The sequence below is a fragment of the Gigantopelta aegis genome, chromosome 6, assembly GCF_016097555.1.
Source record: "Gigantopelta aegis isolate Gae_Host chromosome 6, Gae_host_genome, whole genome shotgun sequence".
NCBI classification, from domain to species: Eukaryota; Metazoa; Mollusca; class Gastropoda; order Neomphalida; family Peltospiridae; genus Gigantopelta; species Gigantopelta aegis.
The window spans coordinates 87,910,639-87,924,357 of record NC_054704.1 but is presented as its reverse complement, the minus strand read 5'-3'; the positions used below and the strand labels follow the sequence as shown (position 1 = coordinate 87,924,357).

General features: G+C 37.1%; 1 protein-coding gene across 1 annotated transcript; it reads left to right on the top strand.

Moving 5' to 3' along the window:
- Positions 1–1,231: 1,231 nt before the first annotated feature.
- LOC121376533 (transcription factor BTF3 homolog 4-like) lies at positions 1,232–13,695 on the top strand. Its single transcript, XM_041504439.1, has 7 exons — positions 1,232–1,320; positions 7,583–7,647; positions 8,433–8,546; positions 8,943–9,051; positions 11,062–11,160; positions 12,218–12,277; positions 13,391–13,695. Exons 2-7 carry the CDS (start codon positions 7,594–7,596, stop codon positions 13,435–13,437), a joined length of 483 nt encoding a protein of 160 aa, XP_041360373.1. The 5' UTR covers positions 1,232–1,320; positions 7,583–7,593; the 3' UTR covers positions 13,438–13,695.
- Positions 13,696–13,719: the final 24 nt, after the last annotated feature.

The following is a 13,719-nucleotide window of genomic DNA, read 5'->3' as shown; positions in this document are numbered from 1 at the left end:
AAATTCTCAAACCAGATTTGTTAATCTTTGTTAATGTTTTATTTCAAAACATAAAAATATTATAAATAATGTTGTATAAAATAAATAACTGATAACTAGATAATATTAAAACTAATAAATTAAAAATATATATATTTCTTAAATTAATAATCAATTTAATTTAAGAACATGTCGTTTCCTGTACCGGGATATCGTAAATGCCAAAACGATGCGAAAACAAACAAAATAAAGTGACCCTTTTATGCGTTAGGTAAGGTGCTACTTCAAAGTTGCAGCTTCCAGTAAGTCTTTGCTTTCAGATGTACACATTATACTGTAAGACTATATTCAACTATATGCTCATAAAAGTTACATCCAAATAATTTTATTTTCCAATAGAAAGAAAACAAAATCAAATAAATTTATTCATAAATACATATAATATATAAGCAATTTATTACAAATGAGGAGCCCACATATTGTTGTCTATTAATAAAGGCAAAAGTATTACTTTAGCCCCCACTAGAGATTGTGCCCACCACCCCGTAGACACTTCCTGAAGATCTGAAGATATAATTCCTACGGGCCTCTCTACATGATGTAGATAGCCTATGGGATATCAGTAGCGGATCCAGGGGGGTCCGGACCCCCCCCCCCCCCCGCCTGAAAACTGATCATAACCTTTAAGGGGAAACGTGATTATATTAACTGTTCTGTGTAAAAGTAGAGATCAGTCATCACATTGGACCCCCTTTCAGAAATCCTGCATCCGCGACTGGATATGGACATATCCCAATACCTGTACAAAATTGGACTATTTCTCGCATTCCTTGCTACTAATGGAAAACTGTAGCGAGTTTCCTATCTAAGACTATGTCAAAATAAATAAATGTGCTCTAGTGGTTTCGTTAAACATGAAATGACAATATGTGTACATTCCATGTTAACATTTGCTAAATGACAAATATATATTGAATGTTTTTATATATTATTTTGAATAAGACAGATATTAAATGTGTTATAACAATAATAAATATATTCCTCTTACTTTTTTGATGCCATTTTGAGTTTTTAATTTTAGGTCGTTTTGACTTTTGCTTAAGATCGTTTTGACTTTTTTAATTTTGACTATTTTATGTCTGTTTTGACTATGTTCCCATGATGTATACTACAAAATGCGTTTCCAGTATCAAGAATAAGAATAGAATAAGAAGAATAAGAATAAGCATCAATGCCAGGAAACATTAAATCTATTGCTGTTCTTTAAGTTAAGTGACCTGACCTCTTTTTCAGCGGCCATTGACGGAGCCTCGTGGGGAAATAAGATCCCACTTTTGACAGGTAAAACTGGTTTTGAACACAATGGTAGTATTTTTCAAGAATGTTCCAAGTATTATTAGTGTTTATAGAATGCGTTAGTTTTAAATAAGACCATATTTAACATGTCTGATGTACAAAAAGTTATTGGTTTCGTAGTCTTGTTTTGTTTACCAGTCCCATCGTTTCATTGAATCATTTTGACATTTGTAAAACAACAAACAGAAAACCCGCAACATCATACATACTATATTATTGTCTAAAATTTGTCCATTGGAAGTGCCAGTTTCTTATGATATAATATGTTGTTTATGATTTCATAATTCCCTTGATATTATAAAGCTGGTCGATGATACTCGATGCGCAACAATGTCCCGAATGTGTGTTTACTCCAGCTGTTGGAGAGCTAGACTGACAATATTATTGGTTACTATGTGCAATATTTGGCATGAGTTCGACCCAAACCCCTTTCAATGGTTAGGGTTAGTTTTATGGTTAAGGTTAGTCTTTAAGAGCCTTTGGGTAATACCCATATTGGACAGAGTTCGGAAAGAGTACCGTATTTTCCCCACTATTGGGGTATTGAATTAACCATATGTACTGGGTATTGCATTAAACACTACAAACGATGTAGTGCTAGGTCTGGATTCGAACACCAGACCATCGAGACTAGCCGACCACTGGATCCACTCGACCATGCAGTGGATCAACAAGTGAAACTGCATTTTAATACTTATAAATCTCATAGGGTGTATTTTGACTGAATGAACCGAACGTGTATGGAATAAAACGAAGATTTAGTCCCATGATGCCTCATTCTGTCTTCTGTGCTATATTTCTTCCAAAAGCACCATCAAAAGCACCTGTGTGGAAGAAATTTTATACAGAAGTCAAAATGTCTAATTTTTCAAAGGCTAAACATAGCGATACTGGATTACGAAATATAAACTTCATGTTGGTTTTACTGAACAAATTGTTTTAAAATATATTGTATATAACTATCGCTAACCCTAACCTTAAATTAATTCCAAGAAATATTTCTTTAAAATAGAGGTGGGGAAAATACGGTACTTTTGCCACCACAGGCCGTTTCGAGCCCTAATCTTTAGGGTTAAGGTGAGGTTTCCTCTTTATATTGTTAGCAATGTTGTGGGTAGAAGTGGAATCCGGGTCTTTTCGCCCTGAAACCATTTTGAACCCTGTGTTGTTAGACCCGTTCACCCAGGGTTGGTTTGTTCTAAATCGTATGCGTACCGAGTCGTTTCACCCCCAAAAGTGAGTCGATTCGCCCCGATTATATATTTCTTAGTCTATTTTTGTTTGTTTGTAATACTGTGTTCATGAGCCACAACTACAGTGAACTGTGATGAACTGTAAAACTAATCAAATAGTTATCCACTATCTTTGGCAATCCAGCTGTTTACCTTCTGTCACCTAGAACTGGGCGAAATCAGACTAGGCCTACTCGCCATTTGAACTAATCTATTTATATATTTTCACCTATTTTATGTGTACGTTGTGAGTGCAGTGTAATATATATTAGACCCACTAGACCTACCATAAAAAAAGATTGAACAAATAAAAGCAAAGAAAGGAATTGTTTTATTTCCAGTGGATGTTTCAACCTGAAAAGAAAAAGAAACAAATTAAATACTCAAATTTTAGTATAAACCATCTGCGTATTAGACCAAACTCTGTGGTTATTGACGGCAATGTGTAACCCCCCCCCCAAAAAAAAAACAACCTCCAATGCATATATGATAATTCAATGAATATTTTTTTTTTTTTGTGATGTTACAAATACATAAATAATCGCGTTTGACTTAGTTACCCCTCCCCCAAAAGAAAGAAAGAAAACCCCCCACAAAAACAATACCTAAACGCATTGATGATTATAATTAGATCGACTGCCATTGGTCAGTTGTTGAGCAGGAAATACTGTGTTGGTTTATTTGGTTTATAGATAGGCGTAGTGGTACTCGTTAGAGCTCAGATAATCTTAATTGAGATGGCGACACAATTCTTCAAGCATGGAATCCGGATAAAAAATATACACCAGTATACCCGGAAAGTATACGTTTAACGACAGGTGGCTAAACAAAATTTATTTTTAGAAAAACAAGCACGCGTCTGACGTCATATAAGTTGACTACTTGCATGTAAATAATTTTATGGACCTGTTAAATCCCGACAAATTTGAGTAACTGAATAAATCCATTTAGCTCGTAAACGTTAATTAAACTGTATAATTAAGTAGGAATTAACACCTCACAAAGTGAGCTATCGCTTTAACAATGGCCCACCGCTTGGGTCTGAATCCTGTGCAGTAAGTCGTGGCCATGATTAATCATTTGACCGGAAAGAAGCCCATATCTTTAAATAAACCCCATCGATGTAACGTGAGATTAAGAATGAGTTTAACACCATAGAGATTTGCAAAGGTTTCCTTTCAACAATCGTAACAGTGTATAACATTGTTACACTTGTTTCTTTTGGTGGTATTGCCTATGTTTATTTGATCTACTTGAGCCAAGCCAAAACAAAGGAGATGTATATTTCAGAAGGCGCACGTGCAACACGCTTTGATTTAGCAGCTGAGCTTTAGCTGCAAGGATTTAATTGACAACTAATTTACACAAGGAGGCGTGGACAAGACCGGTTTAGATCACACCAATAATTATAAACGTTCTAAGCTGTTTCATACTTGTTTGTGTATGTATATATATAGCGAAAGGTCTGCTAAGTGCCCATAACTTGCTTTTTCACAAAGTGCTTCATTTGCACGCTTTGCACGTGTATTCCATGTTCCCAATGCTGAATTTCCGTATAATTGGAGCTTGCGTTCGTGTATGGTGCACACTCCAAATTCGACAATGGTACGACATCAACTGACTATCGAAGATCGAGGAAGGGCTATTGCTTGGCTTCAGGATGGCAATACGCAAAGAAATGTTGCTCTGAGACTTGGTGTCAGTCAGTGTTGTTGGCCGACAGTGGCAACGGTACCAAGCAACGAATTCTGTTCGAAATCGTCCACGTTCGGGAAGACCCCGAAGCACTACAAATAGAGAGGACCGCTACATCACCAATATGGCTCTACGTCAATGCACAACCACTGCACGCTGATTACATGACAATCTGCGGACTGGACTGGAACTCGGGTATCTGATCAAACCATACGCAATCGTCTGAGAGCCAATAATCTACGCTGCCGTCGCCAGACTGTTCGACCACCATTCCTACCACGTCACAGAATGGCCAGACGTCACTGGTGCACGCTTCATCTGCGGTGGCAACGTGTTCATTGGGGTCGAGTGATGTTCACTGATGAGTCCAGGTTTAGTCTCCAGGTCAACGACGGTCGGGTTCGTGTCTACAGACGTCCTGGGGAGCGCTTCGCTGACGTTAACGTTAGACAACGTCACCGGTTCGGTGGTGGCAGCGTCATGGTGTGGGGCGGCATCTCTATCCACCACAGGACCTCCCTCTATATGGTGGAATGGAATCCGCTATCTGAATGAGATTATCCGGCCATTGGTTCTCCCAGGCCTTCAGCAGATTGGCGGCGGGGCAGTTCTGCAGGATGACAATGCCAGACCCCACCGCGCCAGGGTGGTAACGGACTTTCTCAGACAACAAGGTATCGCCAGGATGGATTGGCCAGCATATTCGCCTGACTTGGCCCCAATAGAGAACGCCTGGGACGAATTAGGCAGGAGAGTTCGGGATAACCATGCCCCTCCGGCCAACCTTCATGATCTGGGTCAACTTCTTATGGCAGAGTGGCAGGCCATTCCCCAAGAGTTCTTCAGACGTCTGATCAACAGCACGAGGCAACGATGTGTCGAGTGTATTCGCGCCAGGGGTGGATTCACACACTATGAAACGAATGTTCTAATGTGTAAAATCCATGTTTGACAACCTTAAACTTTGACAGCATGTCATGTGACTTTCTAGTATACAGTGACGTTTATTTGTGGGTTTTTTGTAAATATGGAACAATAAATTAAATGTTTGGTGTAGTTTACATCATCAATCTAATACACTCTGAAACTTATTTGGTTATAAATTTTTGACCCTTAAATTCTTTTGAGTAGTATATATAAAAATAAATAAGTGTGTGTATATATATATATATATGTATTCTATTTGAGTATTAGATACATGTTTATATTACTATTTTGTACAATGTATAACAAATGTAGTTTATAAAATATTTTATTTCAACAGTTTTAGTTTACAACTTTACCATCCAAAAGTTATATCCAGAGTGGGGTGTGACTACTGTAGACCGTGTGTAACAAGTATTGTATGTTGGAGACATAGCAGCCACTGACTAAACAATCTGCTAGGGTGTCGTTAAACAAAAACTTCTTTCCAAGTGATATATTCAGACCCCTGGAAAAAGGTAAAATAGTCCTGGAAAATGAAACCATTTGAAGTGTATGAACCCTGTTTTTACATGCATCTACAGATGCCTGTACATGAAGGTGAGATTGTAACAGCTACTTGTAACTGCAGTGTTTCAGTATCACACTCAAGTCTATTTTATTTATCTGATTACCATAAATTGTAATGTACACCGATTTCACCCATAGTAACAGATGTGTACTGAGCACTTAACATCTGGTGTCTGTGTGAAACACATTTACAATCACCATGACATGTAAATATGTGCAGTAGGCTACTGGTAGATGGCAGTGTACTTGGCACAATATTTAATGGTTATGCTGGTTTATTCAACCACCAGTTGGTTATGTGGCGAACTGTTATTATTCTGGAGTTAAAAGTTGCATCAGAAATTTGTTCTCATTTATTACAAAAATCTTTGTATTTTAAGAATGTTGTAGACTGATTTTGGGTCACTCGATACTCAGCATATTTATACATAAGTACAAGTGTTTTAGGGTTACTTAACTGTAACTGTTAAATTTACATATAATTAGCATAACCAATCATTTGATTACCTTGGTAAAAATCATGTGAAGCGATTTTCAGATACCCATCATTTTGAGGTATTGTTCCGTTATGTAGAATTAGTAATTTTAAACTACACTGAAGACTATTCCAGGATTGATGGGGGAGTGGGGTGGGGACACTGTAATTGTTGGTCCCATACTGGTCCAACTGGAGAGGACTATATAGGTTTTGTGTCTGTCCATGCATCCATCTATTCCTAATAATTTTACAGACTCCTTTTTTTCTGCAATGCTTTAAGATATAAAGCTAATATTGTGTATACCTATTTATTATGTAGAATTACAGATCAAGTTTGAGGAGATTTTTTAAATTTTTGACACGGAAATTTGTTGTTGGTCTTAATAGGAAATATGTTTTGCTTTAAATAACAGTTTTTTTAGAATACTTGTAGAACTAAAGGATGATTGAAGGTTAAGAATAGAAGAAATAAATTTTGAGTCTTACATTTAAAATATAAGGAAGGAAGGAAGGAAATGTTCTAGTTAACGATTCAGTCCACACATTTTATTTACTGTTATATGGTTAAGGACCACACATATTGAGAGAACAAACCCACTGTCGCTACTTCGTGGACTACTCCTTTTCGATTATCAACAAGGGGTCTTTTATATGCACCATCCCACAGACAGGATAGCAACTTAATAATTTATTCAGTATTATGTTTTATATTTTCTCAAGACCGGCCTCGGTGGCGTCGTGGTTAGGCCATCGGTCTACAGGCTGGTAGGTACTGGGTTCGGATCCCAGTCGAGGCATGGGGTTTTTAATCCAGATAACCGACTCCAAACCCTGAGTGAGTGCTCCGCAAGGCTCAATGGGTAGGTGTATACCACTTGCACCGACCAGTGATCCATAACTGGTTCAACAAAGGCCATGGTTTGTGCTATACTGCCTGTGGGAAGCACAAATAAAAGATCCCTTGCTGCTAATCGGAAAGAGTAGCCCATGTAGTGGCGACAGCGGGTTTCCTCTTAAAATCTGTGTGGTCCTTAATCATATGTTTGACGCCATGTAACCGTAAATAAAATATGTTGAGTGTGTCGTAAAATAAACAATTTCCTTCCCTCTTTCCCAAGGACAAATAAAAGATCCCTTGCTGCTAATCGGAAAGAGTAGCCCATGAAGTGGCAACAGCGGGTTTCCTCACAAAATCTGTATGGTCCTTAACCATATGTCTGACGCCATATAACCAAAAATAAAATGTGTTGAGTGCGTCGTTAAATAAAACATTTCTTTCTTTCTATTTTCTCAAATAAAAATTAGTTTTTGTGTGCGTATGTAATTTGTATTTTTATTTTATTTTCAGAATAATTCATCATGAATCCAGATAAATTAAAAGCTTTGCAAGATCAAGTACGCATTGGTGGAAAGGTAATTTTGACTTCATTATTTAGGAAAACAGAATTGTAAGACATTTTGGCCACATAACCCATTTATGTTTTTTAATCGTGTGGATGATATATATCTCCAGATTTAGCTGTTTTAGTCATTTAACTCCTTTGGATTCAGTCAGTTTTGTTTGACAAAACAAAAATTAAATACCTAATGGGCAACATTTTGTTCAGTATTATGTTGTGATTCACTATGCAAGTTTCAGTGATCGCTTCACAATTCTGAACGTTAAATAGTAGTTGCTAATCAATTTTCAATCAACTATTGTTTGTCGAAATTTTAAAAACAAAATATTCCCTGAAAAATAATGGTGCCCCCTCCCCAATCACTACCTTGAGGCTAGTTCAAGGAGTGATTTTTAGCTCCCCTTAGCATGTGAATTTTAATGAAAATAGTACAAAAAGATTAAATATGAATTGTCAGTATGGTAATATCCTAAATCTAAATTATTTAACCCCCTAATCTTTTTTCTGACGTGTTATTGGTGGTACTTAACTCCAGTCTGATAGACCCATTTCAAAATGCCAATAGACTTTAATTGAGAGTAGGTAAATATCAGTAACGTTTTTTTTATTATTATTGGCCATGCACTTTGGGATGATTCTGAAAATAAAAACATAATTTTTGGGTGGGATAAATAATCATCGACTATATTTAAAAACATTTCCTGTTAATGAGAACTACAGTTTTTGTTGTTGTTTTGGGGGTTTTTGCAGTTAAAAGTAGCCTATATTTTTATGATTAGCTATTTCTGCCTGTTTTAGGGTTCTGCTCGGAGGAAGAAGAAGGTTATTCACAGAACAGCTACCACAGACGACAAAAAGTTGCAGAGCTCTTTGAAAAAACTAGCTGTAAATACTATTCCAGGAATCGAAGAGGTTTGTTTTTACTTTGTACACATCATTTCGCTGAACTTTTTCACTATGTTGTACAACATGGGTTTCTTGTTATCCATCTTTGAATATTATTCTTGGTATTGTTGAAGATTCTAAGTAATCATTGGCACCTAAGGTGTGATGGGTCATAGATTGATTCTCTCTCTCTCTATCTCTCTCTCTCTCTCTCTCTCTCTCTCTCTCTCTCTCTCTCTCTCTCTCTCTCTCTCTCTCTCTCTATATATGTATGTGTGTGTGTTTTTCTCTTTCCCTCCCTACGTCTCTGTACCAAATGTAGAAAAATCATGTCAAACACTCAATAGCTGTATTATAAAATGTATTATTTATTTTTCTGTTGATGTGACTCGTTATTACTGAATGTGGTATTTGACATTTCAGGTAAATATGATCAAGGAAGATGGTTCTGTCATCCATTTTAACAATCCAAAAGTGCAAGCATCTTTAGCAGCAAACACATTTGCAGTTACAGGCCACGCAGAAAACAAACGTAAGTTGCTTAATTCTTGCCAGTATTGTATGTTTTGATGGGATTTCTTCCAGTGTTGCATGTACTATATATACTAAACTAATGTCCAAAAGAAAGTATACACTGTGTTTGGGAAACCATGGAATGAAAACAAAAGCATGTAGAAAATCAATGTGTATATATTTCATTGGATGAGACTCTTGCCATCTAGTGTGAACATTGTCAGATCATTCAAACATGGAAATAGCGCCTGACTGAGACCCACAAACACGGGGGGGGCGGGTCAGGTTGTGAAAATGTACAGTACGATAATTGTTCAACAAGTCTTCATAATCTGTAAAATGTCATCAAGTGTCGAATTAATAGTGTGCATGCCCACCATGCGCATTAATACACGCCATAACACGTCAATGCACTGATGATGTAAGACGATGAATGACGTGATGCGTTGCCATTCCTGAAGGAGATATTGTTCCAGTTGTTGAGTGGTGATTGGTGCCACTGGCCGTCCTCTAACTTGCCGATCCAGGTAGTCCCATAAGTGCTCAATGGGATTCATGTCGGGAGAACATGCTGGCCACGGTAAAACATTGATGTTGGCGTTGTGAAGAAAGTCGAAGGTGAGCCTTGCTGTATGAGGTCTCGCATTGTCGTGCTGGTAGACAATGCCATGTGGTTGTTGCTGCATAAATGGCTGCACAACGGGTCGCAAAATTTCATCCTGATATCTTTGAGCATTCAGGTTGCCGTGAATAATAACGAGCCTCGTTTTCAGATCACCACAGATCCCTCCCCAAACCATGACACTACAGCCTCCAAATGGGTGGTCTTGTTGAACATAATTTGGTGCCACACGATCACCTAATCGTCTGTATACTCGTGCCCTACCATCATTCCTGAACAGGCAGAACCTACTCTTATCTGTGAACATCACGCATCGCCAGTTACTCACTTGCCAACGTCGATATCGCCTGGCCCATATCAGTCGGTTACGTCGGTGTTGATGTGTCATGTGAACTCCGCGTTAGGGTCGACGTGCTCGAATACCGAAGTTTCTTAATCGGCGATACACTGTCTGTCGACAGATCCGATATCCCAGTGACGTCGCTGTCATGAAGCGGTCCCTCAGATGAATTGTCCGGATGTGACGATCCTCACCTGGCGTGGCGACTCGTGGTCTAGCGCTCCTAGGCCTGTCTGCTGTGTGGCCGGTTTGTCGTAGACGTTGCATCAGTCTGCTGACGGTGACGCGGGTGCAGCCGAGCGTTCTTGCAATGGCGGTGTTTGTGGCTCCTTGCTGGGCCATTCCAATAGCTCTCTCCCTCTCAATACTGCTTAATCGTGGCATAACTTTGGTGTGCTTTTGGTTGCTGTGCTCGTGACCTGTCGGACAAGCTGTTTTATACCAGTAGTCTGCACGTGGATTTCGTGCTACATCACCCAAAGTAGTTTTTCCATTTAATGCGGTATTTGCGTACAGTGTCGATTTGTTTCGCATTTTGTTCCCGGAAATGTTGTGTTTGTACATGAGACATGTTTAAGTATTGTTTTATCAAATTTTTCTCATTTCGATGAAACTTATTAATATATTTAGTGTGTATACTTTCTTTTGGACACTAGTTTATTTATCTTCTACAATGCCATTCTTCGTGATTCTTGGAAAATTACAATAAAGTGTATAGACACAAAGAAAATTTATAATAGTAATTTTGCAAAACAGGAATATCCCATATGCCCAATCAGAGTTTTACAACCCCTGCAATTAAGAACATGTCCATGGCAAAAACATACGCCTTTGAAAACAAACCTGAATATAGTTCAAGGCAAAAAAGTGCCACGGAGAATTAAAAATTCCATGTGCTTTACATCAACATTTATCTGCTTTAAGTTGCTTTTGGTGGAGAACAAATCACAGACATGTCTTTAAAAAATCACAATTCATTGACAAAGCATTCGTGACATATTTTTTATGATTTCCCAGTTAACTTCTTTTTTCATGAAAATATTAATAATTGAAGATAATTTTTACAGAAATTGCAGAGTTACTGCCAGGAATTTTGAATCAACTTGGTGCTGAGAGTTTAAGCAGTCTTAAGAAATTAGCGTCAACAGTGGCAAGCGGGATGTCAAGTAAGTCGGTTTCTAATAATGTGATTAGAATTTCAAACATTACTACTGTGTCTAGACTGGCGGTCATTTTTGACACAAGATAAAACAATATCTGGGAGCTGTGATGTCATTGAAGTTTTTATTTGTTCGATTATGTATTAGCGGTATTCTGAATGGAAAAAAAAGTACATTTTTCAATTCTTTTTTTTTTTCTCTTTTTTTACATTCATATGCAGTCCATTTCGATTTACCTCCTTTGTTCTCGGTAATTTTCTTGTGTTAATCATTTAGACTTAGTTTTTACAAAATTTAAACATGTTAATAAAAGTGGTAATGAACAAACATACACCACAACCTCTATAGTGGAGTCATGTCACTAGAATTTGACCTGGGTTGTCCCTCTTATACAGGAACGTGAAAGCAATTTTTATTGTGTAGACACCCCAGGTTAAAAACCTTGTGGGGAAAACACTCACCTGGTGTGCAGTTTGTTAATAATTGATCCCCGTTGGTGAACCCAATGAGCTATTTCTCATTCCAGCTAGTGCACCATGACTGATATATCAAAGGCTGTGGTATGTGCTTTCCTGTATGTGGGATGGCATATAAAAGATCCCTTGCTACTAATGAAAAAATGTAGTGGGTTTTCACTCCAAGACTCAGAAATACCAAATGATAAATAAATCATTGTTTTCTAGTGGTGTCATTAAACAAAACAAACTCAACTTTTAACTTTAAATAAAAACCGTGTGTAGACGGGTCTGATGTTCTTCTTTGTGAAAATAGTCTCATTTAATTCTAGTACATTTAATTTTTTAGAAAAAAAAACGCAAATTTGATTATATTTTTTATGCTGAAAGTTGGTTGAGTAAAATAATTGAACTTTGGGCTGTTATTTAGATAATAGTTTACCAATAGATATTAGATCAATAGATTTTAAAGATTAATTAAAAATACTCTTTTTTTTTTTGTTTGCAAAAAAATACCAGTAAATTTTCTCTGTTAAAATTAATACTCTGGATTAATGATGTGATATTGATGGATAGCCAAACTGAAATTGCGAGTTCTGTTGTTTCAGGTGCAGGTGATACTAATAAAACATCTACAGCAGAGATAGACGACGATGATGAAGTACCAGGTAAGATGAACAACATCTATTTTTGTGTATTTTATGTTTGTGTGTGTATGTATAGCTCAGTGGTAGAGTGCATACCTCGGGAGTGATGGGTCATAGAAGTAATTGCACACTGGCACATTCCCATGAGTACTCCACAGTTGGTACATCTACAGCTTTAGAGGGGCGGGACGTAGCCCAGTGGTAAAGCACTAACTTGATGCGTGGTCGGTTTAGGATCGATCCCCATTGGTGGCCCATTGGGTTATTTCTCGTTCCAGCCAATGCTCCACAACTGGTTTAACAAATGCTGTGGTATGTACTATCCTGTCCTGGATAGTGCATATAAAAGATCCCCTCCTGCTAATCAAAACGAGTAGTCCATCAAGTAGCGACAGCAGGTTTTCTCTCTGTATATCTGTGTGGTCCTTAACCCTATGTCTGACGCCACATAACTGTCATTAAAATGTGTTGAGTGCGTCGTAAATAAAACATGTCCTTCCTTCTATTGCTTTGTTCTTTTGATTACTTTCACTGTTGACTTAACCTTGTCCATTGCCAAATTAGCCAGTTGCTAATATTTATACAAAGTGGCTACAACTTTGTCTTTGGCTAATAAAATTTTCAATAAATTTCAAAGAAATATATCATATATTTAAAAATTAGCTCTAGTGAAATTTGTTCCTATGTGAGCCCTTTTCAAGATGAAATTAAATGTTACCACTCCGGAAATAATGATATATACAGTGACCTGGGGCCTAATTCAGCAACATTGCAAGTCTTTTGTTGCATTGCATTGGTAAATCACAAAGTTGTAAGAGTTTAGTAAATTTAATCCTAGGTCTAAAAATTACTGAAAATATGTTTGTTGGACAATAGATGTACCAGTAAGATTTGCTGATGAGCATTGCTGTCAAACTACAATTGTGAAATTTTTTTAAAGTAATGTTAAAGAAGCATTACAAGTGTATCTTTAGTTTAAACATACTTTTTCCCTATGTTTTTTATTTGTTTTTTGTTTTTTAACTTTGCATTTTATATTGTTCTCAAATGACTATGTTTTTATAATTTTGTTTTGCAAAAGTAAATTTTGAAATATGATTTGTTTCTATACTTTATTCTTTTCTTTTTTTTCAGATCTTGTTGAAAATTTTGATGAACCTTCAAAGGGCGAAGGAGTCTGAGTAGCTCTTGAGACTGTTTAATAATTAAAAACTTGTGTGATTCTGTGTCTGTCAACATCTGGGAAACTCGTTTGCAAATTGTTAACTGCCACCTGAATGTTTCTTTTTATTCAATCGCATGTATTTAAGAACTTGTATAAGCGTTACAGGCCACTGAAACTCATGTGATAGCATTACGCATCCTACATTGTGTTACCATTGTATGCATGTGTTCCAGTGGCATTTCTAAGGAAATAAACCAAAATAATATTCTTAAAATATTCTTTTGTGTTGTGTTGGGGG

What these genes read in the sequence shown, in the direction of transcription:
- LOC121376533 (XM_041504439.1), top strand. Translation starts at nt 7,594, where the DNA reads ATGAATCCAGATAAATTAAAAGCTTTGCAAGATCAAGTACGCATTGGT. An exon ending in CTATTCCAGGAATCGAAGAG is followed by an intron (nt 8,547 to 8,942) that starts GTTTGTTTTTAC and finishes TTGACATTTCAG; the next exon opens with GTAAATATGATCAAGGAAGA. An exon ending in CGACGATGATGAAGTACCAG is followed by an intron (nt 12,278 to 13,390) that starts GTAAGATGAACA and finishes CTTTTTTTTCAG; the next exon opens with ATCTTGTTGAAAATTTTGAT.